The following is a 20760-nucleotide window of genomic DNA, read 5'->3' on the forward strand; positions in this document are numbered from 1 at the left end:
AGCTGAAAAGTGATTAGTTTGAATGGGGTTTTGGTTAAAATGGCTGAAATGTTGTGTCCTTGTTTAAAGACGAGCTTAAGGCAGTTTAATGTTTCACTCGGTTAGATCAACCATTGAATGTTCCATGCTTTAAATGTTTTGAGCTTTCATCTGCAACAATTAAGCACTTAGCTAACAAATGCTGTAGAAATGGATCAGTGGGTTTGTCATAGAATCCTCAAGTCAGATGTATGATGTTATAATTGTAGTTTCCTTTTTAAAATTGTCAGTTTGTAAGTTAGTTAATGTGTTGTTACCCTGAAGATGAGATGGCTTTCAGCATGCAGGAAGAACATGACAGGTTAGCTTCACACTTGCTATTATTGATATTAATTACAAAAAACATTCAATTTTAATCTTCCGTTATCATGATGTATTCAATTGTCATGTCATTCCCATCGCAGTCCTGAGTGACTTATGTATTAGTGATTTAAATTAAAATAGAGAGAGTGAAAAGCATGATGCGTTTAGCCAACTTGTTATGGAAACCTTGTGGCCTCAATTATTCTTACTCAATAACTATAAATAAAGCTGCAATAAATTAAACTATATAGTTAATGTCAAATGTAATAAAAACATGGCTTGTGCATTAATTTGTACACATGTTTATGGAATTACTGTTGACAGATTAAGTACTTTCTGTAAACTTGTAATCTTGATAAGAGACAAGAATAGAATTAGAAATAATAGAAGAATAGAATGGAGTACACTGGGTTTCATCTATAATATAATATAGAATACTTTATGCTTCATCAATTTTGGCACTTTTGCTAGTTGTTCCTAGTAGGCCTGTTTGTTGATTTTTAAAAACAAATCCCAAAACAGTTGTTGCAGTACAGAATACAAGGCTGTTACTGTGAATGATGGTCAATTACCGAGGTCTTCTACAGGGCACTGGGGGCTTGTCAGTATTCCCAAGGCCAGTCCCCTTGCCATGTGACATCACATGCTTTCATGTGATACGCTGATCTGCTGCGAAACTGGAAAGCTTCCATTTGAAATTCCAATTTAATGGAATTTGTGCTCCAGAACAGAAAATTAAGTCAGCAGTCGTGTGAGGAGGTATGCAGATACAGCCAGCAGAGCTACAGTCATGCTTGGAGAAAACACAAGATGACTGGAAGGAAACCGTTTGGCCCAGTTACATTTGGTAAGATGAGAATGACTATGTATGTATATTACAGAGGCTTAACAAGTAAATACTTGTTGTAGATTATATTAACCTAGCACTCCTCTACGTATTATATTGTTGTTATTTTTGGTGTAAGTATGTTTGGGTCAGAGCAGCACCTTAACGGCAGAAATGTGAACTTGTAAAAGTGAACACTAAGTGTAATTGGGTCTGTTCTGTTAGGGGTGTGTATCTTCAACGGTGAATAGAAAGAGATGTGAGGTGTGTGTTTTATGTTGAGACCTACTGCTTATTGTCGGTTACATTTGGTGGAACACGTGGTTGTGGCATACTAGCATGGAGGCATTCTACGAAGGAACAATCGTTGGTTTTGCTTATTGAGATGGGTGTTGTTCGAATAACCTGATTGTCTAGATGTCACTATGTTGTTATCTTAAGCTTTTTGAGGGTGTTGGGTTTTGTTTTAAAAATTGTTTTTCACACGTTTTCTATACAATTGTACATAGCGCAACAGTGCTGCCATGTACATAAATACACAAATATACAGCACAATATACATTACCTACACAAACGTCTTCTACCCACTCCCCACCCTCAGTACAAGTATACATTTGGAGTAAAGTGAGCCTACATTTTGCCGCCCACAAACAAAAAGACAAGGTAGGGTATATCCTACACACAGACAAAATAATACATAAAGAAAAGAAAAAAAAAAGAAAAAATGTAAAAAAAAGTGTATATATAAGAGTCAAGAACAAGAATTATAAGAATCAAGTTTGTGATCATTGTTATGTATTACATGAGACAACATTCTTCACACATAAACAACAAACATAATTAAGTTTTAATTGCAATTTGGTTGGAACCATAAATTTGGACTACTTTTTTTTTATATTTTTGTGTGTGTATATATATATATATATATATATATATATATATATATATATATATATATATATATATATATATGTATGTATATGTGTGTGTAAATGAAAAAGTTAAATAAAAAAATTAATTCAAAGTTATCCTCAAGGTAGCACTACACCTCTTCCCAGTCTCCCGCAGAAACCGCAAAACTCAAAATAGTCCATGAAAGACCCCCAGATAGAATAGAATTCTCTCACGTTTCCTCTAGGTGAGTATTTAATCTTTTCTAACTTTAAATGATACATGACGTCTTTAAGCCACCTGGTGTGGGATGGAGATTTTGGGCTTTTCCAATTCAGCAGGATAAGGCGTCGGGCTAGTAAATAAAAGTTGTAAATGTCACCACTGTGTGAGATTTCCCTTACCACCGGGAGTGGGAGTCAACAGGCTTGGTCCTAAATAGGGCCGTGACTGGATGGATTTCAGTAGCAATGCCTAAAGCATTCCCTAAGTGATGTAAATACCGCATCCCAGAATGTTTGTAAGCGAGGGCAGGACATGTGTATTAAGCTAACTGGAGCACTTTGACATTTTTCGCATAACAGATCTAGAGAGGGGAACACTTTTGCCAGTTTCACCCTGGAGAAATTCAATCTGTGAACAATTTTAAATTGTAGCAAGCCAGGTCTGGAGCATGGTGAGGAAACATGCACCTGTCAAAGAATTTTGCTCCATTCATCCTCTGAAAAGCTGAAGCCCAGGTCCTCTTCCCAAAATTCTCTTATGTTAGCTACTGTCTGTGGGTTTATGCCGCTTATGAAGGTGTAAATGAGGGAGATGGCGCCTCTATGTGGCATTGCTATGACCAGTAATTTATCCAGTGGTGTTGGGGTTGCCAAATTGGGAAAAGCTTGATAATTATGTTGAACAAAATGTCTTCTCTGAAGATAGCGGAAATGGTCAAAGGTCTTGAGGTTAAATTTTTCTGAGAGCTGAATGAAAGAGGCAAATACCCCATCTATGTAAAGGTCTTGTATGTAGCAGATGCCATTTGAATGCCAAGCTCTGAAAGCTAGGTCGAGCTTTGAGGGTGTAAACAAGTGATTATGCAGTAGTGGTGCCCTGAATGAGATGCCTTGTAAATTAAAATGTTTTCTAAATTGTGCCCAAATCCTGAGAGCATGAATTACATCTGGATTGTTAATCTTCATCTTTGTAGCAGACTTCAGCTGTGTAGTGGCAAGGGAGTAGGCTGAAGTGAAATTGTTTTCCATCCTAACCCAGCTTGGTGCCCTATCTCCCTGACTATGTGCCCTCCATCCTAGTATTTTCTGTATATTGCATGCCCAATAGTAATGTAGAAGGTTCTTTGTAGTTAGGCTTCTTGAGCCTATGATGTTCACCAGCCCAAATTAATTTTGATATGGCTTTGTCCAGCTCTTTGAATTTGTTGAAGTACAAGTTTAGCAAGGCAGTGAAGGAGGCTAAACGACGGTACTCTGAGAAGCTCCAACGCCAGTTTTCAGCGAACAACTCTGCGACTGTCTGGAAAGGACTTAGGCAGATCACCACCTATAAGCCTAAAACCCCCCCACTCCTTCAATGACCGACACCTAGCCAACGACCTGAACGAGTTCTACTGTCGATTTGAAAGACAAAAGGACAGTCCTGACACCATCCCCCACGACACCTCCCTACAGCTACAGCCACTGTGCTCCACCTCCCCCACCTCAGCAGGGTCCTGGGCCTCCCCACCAATGCCCTCCATAAAGGTCCCCCCCTCCCCCCCCCCACCCACCTCAGTGACGACTCTCTCCATCCATGAGAGGGACGTCAACAGACTCTTTAGGAGACAGAACCCCCGGAAAGCTGCTGGACCAGATGCTGTCTCCCCATCCAGCTTGAAGCACTGCGCTGATCAGCTGTCTCCAGTGTTCATAGACAATTTACACCTCATTTTAACACCTCACTGGAGACATGCCACGTGCCAGCCTGTTTCAAGACCTCAACCATAATCCCTGTCCCCAAGAAGCTAAGGACCACAGGACTTAATGACTTTAGACCCGTCACCCTGACCTCTGGTTATAAAGTCCTTTGAGCGCCTTGTGCTTTCACACCTCAAAGACATCACCGACCCCCTGCAGTTTGCCTACAGAGCCAATAGGTCTGTAGACGATGCAGTCAACCTGGCCCTCCACTACATCCTCCGGCACCTGGACTCCGCAGGAACCTACGCCAGGATCCTGTTTGTGGACTTCAGCTCTGCCTTTAACACCATCATCCCAGCTCTGCTCCAGGAGAAACTCTCCCAGCTAGGCGTGCCTGACTCCACCTGCAGGTGGAACCCTGACTTCCTGTCTGACAGGAAGCAACATGTGAAGCTGGGGAAATATGTCTCTGACTCACAGACCATCAGCACCGGATCCCCTCAGGGCTGTGTTTTTTCTCCTCTGCTCTTCTCCCTGTACACCAACAGCTGCACCTCCAGTCACCAGTCTGTCAAGCTTCTGAAGTTTGCGGACGACACCTCCCTCATCGGACTCATCTCTGATGGTGACGAGTCCGCCTACAGGTGCGAGGCTGACCACCTGGTGACAAAGCACAACAATCTAGAGCTCAACGCTCTAAAGACAGTGGAAATGGTTGTGGACTTCAGGAAGAACTCAGCCCCACCTGCCCCTATCACCCTCTGTGGCTCCATAATTGACACTGTGGAGTCTTTCCGCTTCCTGGGAACTACCATCTCCCAGGACCTCAAGTGAGAGCTGAACATCAGGACACAAACTCTTTGAGACACTCCCCTCTGGCAGGAGGCTGAGGTCCATCAGGACCAAAACCTCACGTCACATGAACAGCTTTTTCCCCTCCGCCACTAGCCTTATTAACAAGGCCCGGAAACCACCCTGACACTCCACCTTCATGCCACTGTTCTCTCTCTGCTGTAATGCTCTTTGCACTTTATATCTTTATTTATTCTTTATTTTTAACTTAATACATACTGTGTAAATATACTTATACTTATATTGTTTGTACCTATACTTATATTGTTTAATATTCAATCTAAAGAATGTGTGACGTGCACCAACAACACCAAAACAAATTCCTTGTATGTGTTAAAGAACGTACTTGGCAATAAAACCCTTTCTGATTCTGAAAAATTTGAATATTTTGAAAAAAATAGAGAAAGCGGGGAACAATGTTCATTTTGACTAGGTTAATACGCCCCACCATAGACATAGGGGTAGTCCTCCACCTCATCATGTTTTGTTTACATTTAACCAATTAAATAATTGGTTATATGAGCGAGCGACTGTAATACCCAGATATTTAAATTTTGAGGACACAGTCTTGTCATATATAGTTCACAATTACCCTGTCATCTCAACATACTATGGCAAAATATATCATTTTTAGAAACCAAGTGAGCATTGAATTAACTGAACAGATGAAACAAGTGATGTAGTATATCTGTATGTTTTATGTAATACTATAGAACTCTAAAATTACTTCCATAACCTCAGTTTGCTACCTTTTTATAAATCTGCTATTTTCACTGCCAAAGAATGTCTCTATTAAGAGTTAAAGCAGTAGAAACAAAGTATGGGACTTGATATTTATAAGGAGGTGGTTTGGCCATTAAAGTCTATGAAGATGATTTCACAACTTTATTTTTATTTACAGTATTAAATTAAAAATCATGAATCTACCCAGAAATGGCAACCTATTGGTTTCTTTTATGAAGGACAACCTCATAATCCCACATAGTAGTTTTAAGTGTGTATACAGATTTGATTGTGCCGCACAGCCTTAATGTGTTTGATCTTTTCTGTTGTAGCTCAGACATGAGTGGGGCCAGTAACACACTGGCAAGAGAGTTCCTAACTGATGTACATCAGCTATGCAGCGCAGTGGCCCAGAGAGCGGAGGCACGGGAGGAAGATGAGGAGGAGAGTCACATGGTGGCACTGGGAGAGTACCTGGTCAGGGGACGGGGCTTCCTGTTGCTCAGCACCCTGGACTCCATCATTGACCAGGTGAGGATGTTCAAGGCCACAAATTAATAATGATGAAAAGAAAACCTCCATACTGATCATTCAAGATCAGCCTTCTTCCCCTTGAGGCCACTTTATACAGCATGTGCATTTAAACTGTAGTTTCCGCAATGGGGGTTGCAGCCTTTGCAAAGTTATGTACATGCTAATACAGTAGTATTAGCATTTGCTCAGTTCACTTCAGTTGCTCAGTAATAGTCACCCAAAGCTTTAGGCCACTGCTTTAAGTTTTTTAAATTCCGCCTCATATGGTTTAATTAATCTATTCAACTTTTTTCATGCAGCTGTTTAATACTGCAATCTCTTTTCATCAAAAGGAAATTGCATGTTGAACATTGCATATTAATAAAAAAAATAAACATTGTTTAAAAAAGGAAATTGCAGACAGAGTTTGCAATAGAGATACAGTATAAAGAAACAAAGATTATGCAAACATAACATCAGACGGTAAGATTAAAGGGGTATTGAATGACCACAGTGCAATAAAACCATCAATAAAAATAGAGGATACTGTATATTTGTTTTAAATTTTCACTGGAGTTTAAACTTCACTTCATATTTCAATGCCCTGCTGGCAATTGTTTTTCACATTAGGAGATGCTTTCATTTCTGTGACTGTACCTTAACTCAGACATGAGAAACTGAACACCCGTTTTGATTTCCAGACACTGTACACTACCCAATTATTATACGACCACATGGACAATGTTGTCTTTTATATTTGTTTAGTGGCCTATTAGACTGCATCTCTACATCTGTGGCTGGTGTTACAACAGCTTGCAGGGTGGCCATATCTGTAGAGGAAATGAGCTCTGCAGTGCCCACATGTTTGATTTTCTAATTGATTGCAGAAAGTTGGTCTCTTCCTTCTGCTGCTGTTGCACACAGGATGTTGATGTTTATATGCATATCTATTTAGAACAGTTGACAGCGCCATCGTAACTCTCAGCATAGAGAATGATTTATATCATACAATGCACAAAATATACCCGTATTACTGTCATTTTAACACTGTTAAAAAATGTCATCTCTGGGTACATCATCAACTGAATAATTCAAATGGCAAATGCTAAGCTACCACCAGATAAAAAGCGGTATAATTTACAGTCCAAGGTGGTTAGAGTTGAAGCTGCCAAACTAGGTATGAGGTCATTTGTGTTACAGTGAGCACTGTCAAGTTTATTTTTATACTGTAAAATGTCCTGCTCAGTATGTAGTAAAACAAATCCAAGCGACCCGGATCAATTGTTTGTATTTTTATGTTGAAAAATGACTATTGGAGCATCTTGATATGAATAAATGGTAACAGTGAGTCCACATCACATAACCGCAATGTCGCCAGTTCCATTCCAGCTGGTGATCTTTGCTGCATGTCACACCTCTCTCTCCCCGTTTCCTGGCTGTCTCTTCTTGCCTTTTTAAAAATAATAAAGACAATGGGCCCTATCTTGCACCCGGCGCAGCGACGTAAGTGTCTTTGCTATTTTAGCAAAGACACTTGCCATATTAGCAATGCGCCAAGGTCCAAACGCGCCTGGCTTTTAAAGGGAATGGGAGATGACACTCTGAGTGGTTTATTGCATGTTACGCCCAAAACACACGTATGAATTAATGAAGACACTAAATACAACCCTTTTGAACCATGCGACCGGCGCATGGACCCTTTTTTCCGCTGTCAAACTAGCAAAAGTGGATTTGGACACGCCCTAAACGCACCTGCTCCATGCGCTTCACGCCGTGCGTTTAGATTGTTAAAATAGGGCCCCAGAAGTCAGTATATCGCTATCAGATACAGATATCAGTTCAATATCACATTCACAAATCCATAATTGGTTGGGCTATAGTTTGATTATCCAAAAACTATAATTAAATAGAAGTAAAAGTATTCATGAAAATAGTAATAGTAAGAGGGTATCTTTAAAAAAAAAAATATATATATATATATATATACTTTATTAGTAATTCAATGTCTGTCATTTCTGGCAGCTGTTGTCTAAGCATAAACAACACCAAAGTGACAGACCCATTGCCATCAATAAACTGCACAACATGTAATGCTTTAATGCAGTGTGTATTATACAGTGAAAATAAAATATTGTATTGTACTCTAATACGGTTTTGACAATCTTGTAAAATCAGCAAGCTGATCATTTTTAATCCACACGGAAAGGAGTTTGTTGATGTTTTTTTAATTAACACATGAAGGAGTTGGTTCTCTCTTTGCTGTGAGGTATGCCCTGAATAGACATGAGATCCCCAAGGTATTGGAAGTAAGGCTGTCATGTAGATGCCACATTGCTTCCTGACACATTTCACTGAAGACTATTTAACTAGCTAACTAAATGCACACAAATAAACAAAGAACTCCTGGGATAAATGTTTTGGAAAAAAGTTAAATACAAAGCAAATTCAGAGTAGATATATTCCCTCTTTTGAAAGTAGTGAAATGCAAAGGGACATTTATACTGAATATAGACAAGAGTTCATCTTGATGGGAGTGTCTGCTTGTGACTTCAGAGTGTGACCAAAGGAAGAGGGGCAGGGGAAACTTTTGAGGTAACCTCAGTGCGTTTTGTTGCACTCGCAGGAATTGACCTGCCGGGAGGAGCTGCTCACTTTGCTGCTGTCTCTACTACCGCTGGTCTGGAAGATCCCTGTGCAGGAGGAAAAAGCCCCAGGTCAGTACCCACAAACACTTACTCTATTACTTGTTCATATTAATATCAATGTTGGCAGCGCAGCTGTAATGGCATGTGACTACCTCGTATTCCTGGTTTTTAACTAACGATTTCAATTACATACTTCATTTTTATGAGTGTGAAATTTGCTGCGCTTTACAGTTCTGTCATTTGCAAACCCTACGGTAAAATGGTTTGTACAGACAAACTGAAAGGCACTGCAGATTGCATTTCATTGGCCAGAAATGTTCTTCAGTTTTTTTTTATTTATACAGTATATTTGCTTAATCTTCCATCTTTTACATCATTCTTTACCAATTATTAAGGCTAAGCCATTTTTCAGCATTAGCTTCGGTTTATGTGAAGGCAGTGGAATGTGTGCACATTGCTTTTGACTGTAAATAGAGTCTGTGGTGTTCTTATCACATTTTTTATTATTATTGTAGTATTTTATTTGCTTAACCGTGTACTGTGCTCATTTTGAGATTGATAAATCTGGTGTTAGTCATTGTAGTCAGTGTCTCCTTAATGTTAGTCTGGCTTACAGAACGTAGATTGCCGGGATAAAGCCCGACATCCAACTATCTCCGCTCTCTCTTTTGCAAGGGTACCATCGCTGCATCCAGGATTTAGAGCCATCCAGGGCAGTTGTGATTAGTTAAAAGAAATACAAACAACCCAGAGCGGGGTTTTTTTTTTCTTCTTTCCACTATCCCAAAATAGATGAGCAGTGTAGCCAGACCATACACCAGCACTGACACAGCGCTGGAGTACGGTCTGGCAATGCGAGACTAACTTAATGTTGAATTTTAGTGTCACACAACAGGAGAAGACTAGTGTTTGCAGAGGCCTGTGACCTCAGGATGACACCGGTATTTAGTACAGTACTGCTGATCCTATCTAACATGGAGCCTAGACATTTTTACTTTAATTAATTCTTAGTCACTGAGTGTGTTTAAACAAACACAGAATGGCTGCTGACATGCAGCTGAGCTTTATGTTACTTATCTTACAGAAAAAAACTTTTTTGGGGGGAATTTTTTGAATTGTTTTTTTGGAAATTAAAAATTCTAAATGGCTGGTGTTTGATATATGTTGCTTTTAAGCCCCAATACCTAACATGTGACATAACAGACATTAATCCAATATGACATCAGTGTACAAGTTAGGTAATACTCAAAAATACCAGTACATTGGTGTGTAGGCTTTCATGTATGTTCAGAATGAAACTGACAGATTTCTCTATGTTGACAGATTTCACCCTGCCGTCCCTACTGGAGGTATTCCTTAGCCCTGAGGTGAAGGCCGCGCCTCTCAGAGCAGGACAGAAGGCTGCGACAAATGAACCGAACTCTGGGAAGAGGTCCCGTATTGGCAGTGGCTCCTGGAAGTCACGGAGGTCACGCAGGACAGCGCAGAGATACTCTGTAAAGGATGCTCGGAAGTCTCAGGTTTCTACCTCAGATTCAGAAGCCAACCCTGAAGACAAAGCTGTCCCAGGCCCCGGTGGTGCAAGGAGCCGACGGTCACATGGCTCCACCATCCGAGTAAGCTGTCAGCATCATCGTTCAGAGGCCTCACAGTTGAAATCCACCACCACTACAGAAACCATGAGTGCACCGTACCCCCACCCTCGAGCCCCTGGGTCCCAGACAGCGGACACTGAAACCCTGACTGACCCAGCTGCAATATCAATTTTCAACCGCATGGAAAACTCGCCCTTTGATCTTTGCCATGTGTTGCTTTCCCTGCTGGAGAAGGTTTGTAAATTTGACATGAGCATCAACCACAACCCTGGCCTGGCAGTCAGCGTTGTACCTACTCTCACTGAGATCCTGACTGAGTTTGGAGATTGCTGCAGTCCAGGGGGAGGGGGTGGAGGTGCAACGGGGGTAGAGGAGCTTGCTGGAGGCTGGACGGAAGAGCCCATTGCGCTGGTCCAGCGGATGCTTCTACGCACCATCCTGCACCTGATGTCAGTGGATGTGAGTCTAAGTGAAACCCTCCCAGATAGCCTGAGACGCAGCCTGACAGACCTGCTGAGAGCCACCCTCAAAATTCGGAGCTGCTTGGACAGACAGAAAGACCCCTTTGCTCCTCGGCCTAAGAAGACCCTGCAGGAGGTCCAGGATGACTTTTCATTCTCCCGCTATCGCCACAGGGCGCTACTACTGCCAGAGCTTCTAGAGGGAGTACTACAAGTGCTGCTGGGTTGCCTGCAGGCTTCCACACCCAACCCCTTTTTCTTTAGCCAGGCTCTGGAGCTGATCCATGAGTTTGTCCAGCACCGCGGCCTGGAGCTTTTCGAGGCCACAGTGCTGCGGCTGGAGGGACTTGGCAGGGCCAGGGATTCTGAAGTAGGAGGTGAAGCTTCAGAGAGGCTACGAGGTCTAATTGCAGGGGTCTTTAAGATCATCAGTGCTGTCAAGAAGGCAAAGTCAGAGCAACTGCATCAGTCTGTGTGTGCCAGACGCCGCCACCGTCGCTGTGAATATTCCCACTTCCTGCATCATCACAGAGACCTTTCAGGTTTGCCCGTCTCTGCTTTCAAGCAGACTGCCAGACGCAACCCCTTTGAAGAAGATGGGGAAGGCAAGGAAGGGATGGAGAGTGATACAGTGCGTTACCCCGAGCGCTGCTGCTGCCTTGCTGCCTATGCTCACCAATGTTTGCGGCTCTTGCAGCGACTGTCCCCCAGTGGGCCAGCAGTGTTGCAGGTACTGGCTGGGGTCCAGGCTGTTGGAATATGCTGTTGTATGGACCCCCGTTCTGTTGTAGGACCCCTACTGCATGTCTTCCAAGCTCCAAGTCTGCATAGTTACCAGTCTCATGTTCTCAGTGTTCTGGGCCGACTGATCCTAGACCAGCTTGGTGGGGGGCAACCCTCAGAAAAAGCCAAACTGGCCTCCTGTAACATCTGCACTCTGGACAGCAGCCAGCTCCCAGGTCTGGAAGAGACACTGCAGCACGGGGAACCTTCAGCCATTTCTACCAGTATGTGCTACCGTTCCCAGGGTATTCTGCCAAGTGGAGGGGGGGCAGAGGACATGCTGTGGAAGTGGGATGCTCTGGAGGCCTATCAGGAGCTAGTGTTTGGTGAGGACTGGCAGCTGAGCCAGCAGATAGCTGGCCATGTGTGCCACCTGACCCTGCGGGGCAATGCTATAGTGCAGTGGCAGCTCTACACACACATCTTTAACCCTGTGCTGCAGAGAGGGGTAGAGCTGGCCCACCATTCCCAACAGCTGGGGGTTTCCACTGTCTGTACTCAGGTCTGCAGCTATCACACGCAGTGCCTACCTGTGGAGGTACTGCTCATTTACCTGCAAACGTTACCTGCCCTTCTCAAATCAAGGTGAGTGGTTTCAGATCAGTTTGAAGTTGTGTCTTTGGTCATCTGTCTTTTTTTTAGTGGTTGTAGAAAGATGTGTAGCTGCAAGCTGTTTTCGGGTTAAGTCAATGTGCAGAAGCATCAATAATCTGTGTATACACTAATCCTTCATTACAATAAAGTGATCCAGATGGTTGGTACATTTCTTACACAAGAAATGGATGGCTCCTTTTTATAAAACAAATATGATCAAGCTCAAGGTAGACACCTAATCCACTTGGACATTGTTTGTCATTCGATCTGTCTCTTCAGGTCATTGCTAATTGATGCTAATCAATAATTTATTACAGACCTGTGGACTGAGTGACAGATGGAAGATTATTGTCTGTTTATGTAACACTGTTACGAGTACAGTAGTCAGGCTAAAGCAGGTGCTTGTGGTATTTGTCTGGAAACATTTAACAAAATGCTGCCAAAATTGAATTGGTATATATTACTGTACTGTATTAATTAGGTTTTCAGTTTTGTTATATTATCAGTTGAAAATTGAGTTTGTGTGTGTGTGTTCCTGCCCAATGCATGCTGGGACAGGTTGAGTCCCCATATGACTAAACAGAATCAGTGTGTATAGAAAATGGATGGATGCTTTGAGGCAATCTGTCAGCAGTGGGCGGATTGGTTTCCTTATTCAAATTCAGAGTATGATGTTCTGCTCTCTGCAGGTTTGACTGGCATTCAAAGTCTTAACAGCTGTGATGTTTGTCCTCAAAAGACACTTTAGAGACAGTTTTAGGTCCTTATGCTTATGTAAAAGAAACACCAAGCTACTGCTGCTCAATGGATATTTGTAAGTTACATGAGGAAGCTCATTGATCTAATTGGCTGTTCCAGGGATGTACATTTGAATGTATACCTTTTTTGTTCACGATTTATTTTTTTAATAATAACAAAAATACTTTATGAATTCCATTGTAGCATACCAATAAAAGTGTGAGTTAGGCAAGAGCCAGTACTTGAGTCTTGATTTCAGAATTTCCATAACAGGTTTTCATCCGTACTCTTTGACCCATTGACTAAAATATCTACCACTACAGTGAGGGTAAAAAACAGTATTGGCTGTTAAATTGAGACAATATGGCCACATAATCAACTTACTGTTGCTATACGAGTGTAATGTCTCTTAATTCTTTGCTGTTCAAAACAGCTCTAAGAATTCCATATTTAACACATTTAGATTAAGCCTGTTTTATCACAATTATCACTATATTGAAACGTCAGGTCATAGCACACATGGTCAATAAAACAGTGGTTGCTCAAAGTTACGTACAACTGGTCTTAGTAATAAAAAAAACAAACATACTGAAAATCGCTAACAAATTGCAATCTTTACTGCATAGCAAGATTAAGAAAACGTTGACTTGGTGAAGGATGCTTACTGAACTGCTTCTGTACAGGGCGAAACCACCCATTCTTGCATATGTATGGTCAATCTCACTAGGTTAGCGTGTACAGCTCCATCTGGTGGGCCAATTACATATTTTATATATTTTTTTTAATCTCAGCTTTCTCCCAAACTGTTGAATAAAAATCTGCATAATAAGAGTGCTTTTTAGCCAAACTATCTTTGGGCCCAGTAGTGTACTTTATATGTGACATTATCCAATATGCACACTGATCTAAAGGAATATATTTGTATTCTCACACACTTATATAATGATAATGATGAAATATCTTTTGTTTGGGTGATCTTATCCTTTACCTAAATGGCTTAAATAATGCTACAGAAGTACCGTACATTTTGCCTGCCTCTTCATCATCTTGCACCACTGCTGTAGCTTTCTACATGACAGAGCACCCTATTTTTCAAATGAGAACATTACATATTCATGCTAATGGTTAGTCATCCTGATGGAGTTGCACACCCCTAATGAAAAGAGGAAATGTTCTGAAAAGGATGAATTAATCAACTCTGCATACATTTAGAGGACAGCTGAAGAAATATCAGCAAGTTTATTATTTATTAAATTTAACCATTCACTCAAAGCTTCAAGTGAACATCTGTTTCAGTTCCTTAACACACTGGTTGAATAATCCCATGCTGAGATTAAAGTGTTTTTCTTTTCAGTCAGTGTATACTGTAATGTCAGCACATCTCGTGAGAGTGTTGTTTTCTCTTACCGAATGTTGATTTAACCTTCACTCAGAGGTGACACATTATTCTTTTAAGTTAATTTACCCTGCATTGTAATAGTGTAATTTATTTATCACTACTATGACAGTGGGTGTATACCAGTAGGAAACACATTTTAAAAGGGTCAAATGTTGGCTTTGGTTTTCTAACTAAGCATATAATTCACATTCAGATACCTTTGACACAATGTGACTACAATTTGTCTTTGTGGCTCAGTAAAATAAATTCACAACAAATATTAGATACTAAAGCAAATGCAGTATATAAAGATGGAATTTTACAAATATAGCTGGTGTGTTTATGTACAAAGTTAGCATGTGGTGTCCTTCACAGTTAATTTATCATGTTAATAGAAGTTGACTGTTATATATTTAAAGGCGCTATTGGGCCCTGGAGGAAATTATATCTGCTGACTAGTTGTGAGAGAGAGAGAGAGAGAGAGAGAGAGAGAGAGAGAGAGAGAGAGAGATCCATCCATCTTACGCACTGATGTAATGCAATTTATTTATTTTCAAGTGTTAGTACACTCCGTGAAACTGAGTCCAGCGCGAGGGAGATCCGACTCAGAGGAGAAGAGGTTAGTGAGGCCAGCGTCTCCACGGCAGGTGACAGTGCGGACGGATCCGCTGCGCCACGCATGAATGAAATAGTAAATAGGACTACAGTAACAGAAATATGTGCAGAATTAAGACCGTCAAGACGGCCCAGTGTTTGGTGGACCGGGTACACCTTGTTCACTCAATAGTCTACAAATCATCTACGGGATCAATTATGCATCACATGAGTTTGCCCAACTGACACAGCATTTGTTCCTGGGGTGATGGATCCGTGCGTCCCGCCTCCTGTGCGCCATGGATGTCTGAGCCTCAGCAACTACTAACTATAAAGATACGATTTGCATGTTCCCAGCATTAACAGAAGACTTTGCGATGGTTAGCTTGTTACCTGTGACGATATATGCTAAATTTAACATCTCTTTCACATTAGCAAGTGACTGACCTATCTGGATGCGTTTTGAGTTTCCTGATGAAGTTCGACGTTGTTGATCCGGCATCATTTATCTTGGTGCCACACACCTTGCATGTAGCTGTTCGCTTACTGCCACTGTTTACCAAGTTATTGAAAGCAAAACTAATAACAAAAGGCACAACTCCGGGAGGACTTGGTGTCGCCATCGTCAATGCGTTTTTTGATATGTAAATGCGCGCACATAAGGCCAGCGCATGCGTTACGTTGCACATTATAGCAAAGGGCAGGGGACATGCTCGTCATACGTTTCCCCAACGTATATGTGCCAATATAGGAAAATATACATGAATACATTTAGATTTTAAAAGCAATAATTGCATGAAAACAGGTTGTTGGCGAGTCTCGAAGCTCGAGTCCGAGTCAATTCTTTTGGGTCGAGTCGCAAGTCATGTCTGAAGTCAGCTCTTTGTGTGACTTAAGTGCGACTCTGGCCTGAGGTGTATGTCACAGTTTAGCTGCCAAAGCGCCGCTGCTTTCTTCGACCCTCTCTGTCTCTGGTTCTGCGTTGTGCTCAGTCAGTGTGTAGTGTGAGAGGGGGAGTGGCCAGCAGCTAGAGCAGCAAAAGCCAATGTGTGCTTCTTTTACCAATATATATTTAACAATATCTTTTGTATTTCTAATCCAAACGTCAAACTTGGCACCGCACTTACTCGTGCCCGTAGCAAGACACCTGTCAAGTTTGAAATCCATCGGACTAACGGTTCTAGAGATAGGCGCCTAACACACACACACAGACATTCCTGCAATGTATAGATGGATTGCTGGGAGATCTAGAAGAGTTTAAATGTATGCAATTCACCCTTGTATTACCATATTAATCCTTTCTTTGGCCAATGAGAGGCACATGCATATATATATATATTCTTCCTGGGGGTAAGTTTTAAGTCAATGAATGGCATAGTGTAGTGTTGTAAGTGTTGAATTGAGTCTTGCTATTTACCCATATTGATATTGAAAGTGTGTAATGTTTATGTCCATTTTCTGCTTTACTTTGCTTACTTTCTAATACTTTCTGTTCCAGGGTGATCAGAGACCTTTTCGTCAGTTGCAACGGGCTCAATCAGGTGACGGAGCTTGTCTACCTAGACCAGACACGCTCTTTGGCTTTGAAGGTGTTTGAGACTCTAATAATAGGGATTGGACACCAGCAGGCTGACGGGGTGCTTCAGGAGGTAGAGTGTGTTGATGCTGAAGAAAGGGAGGCCGTCTTAGGCCTGGCTGAGGAACTGGGGTCCCGAGGGGCTGGAGAGGGCCCACAGAGCCTCAGCAAGTTCTACGAAGGCCTAAAGGAGGCATATCCGCGTAATAAAAGCCGGAGTGGGCAGGGCCTTGGACCAGGGCGCAGCCGAGCAGAGACCCACCTCCATGTTATAAACCTTTTCTTGTGTGTGGCCTTCCTTTGTGTTAGCAAAGAGGCTGATTCTGACCAGGACTCAGTTAATGACTCTGAGGACACTTCAGGTTACGACAGTACAGCCAGTGAACCTTTTGGCGGGCGACTGCCTTACCTGTCCCCAGACAGCGTGGCTCTGCCCTCCAAAGAGCAGTTACGACGGGCTGTAGATGTTTGGTCAGTGTGTCGGTGGATCTACCTGGCCAGCCCCTTGTTTCAGAGGCAGTTCTTCAGGCTAGGAGGACTGGATGTCTGCTTGCGCCTTATGGCCATGGTTATTCAGAAACTTTCCTGTAAGACCAAGGATGGGAAAGCAAAGAAGAAGAGGGACGGTAAGGGCAAAGGCAGCCCTGAGTCCACAGCCCCAGCTACCTCACTGGGACTGGAGGAGACAACTTGTGATTCAGCCGACGCCCTCAGCACTGGTCCAGCTGAGGGAAAAACCAAAGATCCAGCAAAGAAGCTGGAGGAAGAATGGCAACTACAAAGTATTCGTCTCCTTGAGGCCTTGCTGGCTATTTGTCTGCACAGTGCAAACTCGGCCCTGCAGAGGATAGAGCCTGAGCTTTCTTATCAGGTACGTAGTTTAATATCATACTGATCAGCTAATCCCTGACCACACCCTGAATTAAACTGCTATGTCTCCTCTCGTCTATAGCTCCAGTCAGTGGAAGAGACCTTGTTTGAGGTGAGAGACCAGCTCTCTCGCTCAGGGGTGGTGAACTCTGACCTTGCTGTTCCTCTGTTTGACTCTCTCCTGAGAGTGGCTTTGGCAGAGGTATCACCCTGTCCTGACCCGCCTGAGGAGAAGCCAGACAGGGTGAGTCCTGCCTTGGGAGAAACTGTGAGTGAAGTTACTGCAACTTTTTCTATTCTCAAGTTTTTGTGTAGCTACACAAGGCAAGTTCAGGTTATAGCGAATCAGACACTTGATTCCTCTGCAGCTACAGGATGTTATATCTATGTTCATTAGTAGGATTGGGCATCGAGAACCAGTTCCAACTTGGAATCGTTTCAAAAATTCCAATTCCAATTGAATCGTTTCTTTATTGGAATCGTTTGGAAAATTTGGTTTCGATCGATCATCGGTTCCAAATTTAACATGCACAAGATTGGGTTTCCGTAGCAGCCACCGTACTTCTTGTCTGAATTTCTAATTAAAACCTTAAATGTTTTTGTTTACAAACTGAAAAAAATCCTCCTCTTAAACTAACAACTACTCCATCTTTCCTGACCATAAACCCTTGTTGCATGTCCTGTCTCTCTCCCCTATTTCCCTGTTGTCTTTCTACTGTCAGCTCTAAAATAGGGGCTTAAGATGCCCAAAAATACTTGTCTTGCCCTTTCATCAAACAAATTCTCATTACTTGTTTCAACAAAAGAGCAAATGCTTCTGAAGGTGTTAGACAGGGGTGAGAACTAGAGTCAAGAGAGATCATACAATCTTAAACGAGCATGTGTGATCAGAAAAACTGCATCTTGTTGTGTGCTACCCAATGCTATGAACTTATCTTTCAACCAATGTGCCCAATGAGTCACTGTCATGGGGACAAGAAATCTTTGCTTGATTAACTTTATTATTAAAGGTCCCATGGCATGAACATTTAACTTTATGAGGTATTTTAACATTAATATGTGTTCCCCCAGCCTGCCTATGGTCCCCCAGTGGCTAGAAATGGCGATAGGTGTAAACCGAGCCCTGGGTATCCTGCTCTGCCTTTGAGAAAATGAAAGCTCAGATTGGGCCAATCTGGAATCTCCTCCTTATGAGGTCATAAGGAGGAAGGTTACTTCCCCTTTCTCTGCTCTGCCCCCCCCCCCCTCTCCCCTCCTCAATAGCTACAGACACAGAAATGGCACATCCTAAGGAAAGCTCATTGTGGGACTGGCTCTAGTGGCTGTAATTCTGCACCAAGACTTCAGATTCAGTATTAGGGGACCACTAAGGTCTATATAAAAGCATCCAAAGAGCACCATGTCATGGGACCTTTAACACAAAAGATTAACAAATGCATATTTCATATTTTTTTTTATTTTTTTTTTTTATTGCTCACACCCCATTTTTGCTTTATTTATTTGTTCCAAAAAATGTCAAAACATAGTCTAGTTTTTCTTCTGGCTGTCCTCACTAAACTGACTACCCGCCTGGTAGTGGGTGCCTCCTATCTCACAGCCTTAGACGTGTTTATCACAAGTCTTAAAATGCCTGTCTGACTAAGCCTGTTCCAACACCGGGGGGATTTAGCATTTTATATAATAGATTTACCTATTTCCTAAGAGCTTAGTTCTTTCTTCGTGAGCTCAGCAGAGTGTGATGTTCACTTAACCATTACAAATGTGTACAATGAAGCTCCAAGATTAGTCTTCCACCACAAAGTTTGTCCACCGAAGGACTATTCTTTGAAATGTTCACTTCACCCACAATTGAATATCAAAGCTGTCTAGTATTATGCAGAAAGGAATGTGGGTGTGTATTACAGTAAGCCTCTTCGTTTGAACTGGTAAACGGTTTAGAGTTTGACTGTTTACTTGAGTGAGTGCGTGTGTGTAGTTGTGTGTGACATATGACGACTGGCCGTTCACGGCAAGGAACTGGGCTGTGCGAGTGCACTGCGAGTCAGCTGATATTTGTCTTATGACCAAAATCTTGTACTTTTTTCCCCCCCCTCATCACTTGAAAACATTTTGTTGACAAATGATTTGCTGTATTAGTGGTAGGATCGTCATCCTGATTGTCATGCTTGGTATATTTTAGCATACCATTCTGTTGTTGTTTTTTTAAAAACCGAGAATCCGAGAGATCTTGTTGTACTTGGACTGTAAGGGATTGAAATTCATTACTTTTTCTTGCCTTCGCTCCTCTCTCTCTCTCTCTCTCTCTCTCTCTCTCTCTCTCTCTCTCTCTCTCTCTCTCTCTCTCTCTCTCTCTCTCTCTCTCTCTCTCTCTCTCTCTCTCTCTCTCTCTCTCTCTCTCTTTCTGTAAGAAGCTCCAGGTGTTGGCGGAGGGGGTGGCCCCAGCAGGCGATCTGTCTGAGGAGGTGGACGAGGTGCAGAGCTGTGGCCTCAAGCCCCCGGGAGAGGAGGAGGGATACGACGCTGACAGCGAAAGCAACCCTGAAGACATGGCCAAGCAGGAAGAGGGTAGGTCCACACTTACTGCCACATCACACACACACACACACACACACACACACACACACACACACACACTCCCTCTCTTACTCCAATTTACGCCTCCTTAAGAATCCACAGCTACTGTATACACTCCTAATGATAGTAGCTTTGGCTGGTTTGACGCTACTTGTACTGTTTGCTTTGCTTTCACTGTAAGTCTTCCACTGCAGATATTTCACTCTTTTTATTTCCCTGGGCTTATTTTAAGAACACTGTTAATCACTTCTACTTCATGTAGTCCATCTTCTGTAACATTTTATTTTGGTTGTTGATAAATGTCAGCAGACTAAACTTGATGGATTGAGAGGTCATGTATTGGTCTCAACCTTTTAAAACCTGCTGATTTTTAGCCTTGGGAAATCTTCCTTCTCCCACTATTGAATTGATCACTCAACGCATTTGTTGACTTATTTTGCATTATTGCATTTCCTTGCATTAACTGGAGGATTTTATATTGAGCAACATCATGGGTGTAAAAAAAACACAACATCCTCTTTTAGTTTGCTGTGGAGGATATTTGGCAATAACAAGTGGCTACTTTATATTGCGTACATATGACATAGCAAAAAAAAAAAACAGGCCTAAGCGCCTTTTTTCCCTCACAACAGCCTCTTGTGTTAGCTTTGCCTCTCCACTCTGTTCTCACCGGTTAAGAACGTGGCCTGATAACACCCTTTTTACTTTTTCATCCCCTCAGAATACAATCATTGTTTTACATTTTACAATTGCAGGCAACTACACTCTGTGGCCGCATGAGCTGAATCTTGTGACCTAAAGCCATCAAATGGAGACTTTAACTTCCTGGAAAATATTGTATCCTGGAAAACAGTCAATCTTAAATGCTTACCTCATGCTAGACCATTTCCGGATTTAC

The 20760-nt window shown here is 42.1% G+C and overlaps 1 protein-coding gene across 6 annotated transcripts in view; it reads left to right on the forward strand.

Moving 5' to 3' along the window:
• Nucleotides 1-20760, forward strand: part of lyst (lysosomal trafficking regulator) — a 67331-nt gene that overhangs the window by 13878 nt on the left and 32693 nt on the right. For 3 of the 6 annotated variants that reach the window (XM_078273574.1, XM_078273576.1, XM_078273580.1), the window contains 6 exons: nucleotides 5874-6072; nucleotides 8678-8768; nucleotides 10023-12123; nucleotides 16341-17289; nucleotides 17371-17556; nucleotides 19697-19853. In XM_078273574.1, coding sequence (XP_078129700.1) covers nucleotides 5874-6072; nucleotides 8678-8768; nucleotides 10023-12123; nucleotides 16341-17289; nucleotides 17371-17556; nucleotides 19697-19853 — 3683 coding nt within the window. Of the gene's footprint in view, nucleotides 1-1085; nucleotides 1190-5873; nucleotides 6073-8677; nucleotides 8769-10022; nucleotides 12124-16340; nucleotides 17290-17370; nucleotides 17557-19696; nucleotides 19854-20760 lie in introns of those variants that run through there. The other 3 variants (XM_078273579.1, XM_078273575.1, XM_078273577.1) reach the window with 3 other exon arrangements.

This window comes from Sander vitreus, chromosome 17 (assembly GCF_031162955.1).
Source record: "Sander vitreus isolate 19-12246 chromosome 17, sanVit1, whole genome shotgun sequence".
Lineage (NCBI taxonomy): Eukaryota > Metazoa > Chordata > Actinopteri > Perciformes > Percidae > Sander > Sander vitreus.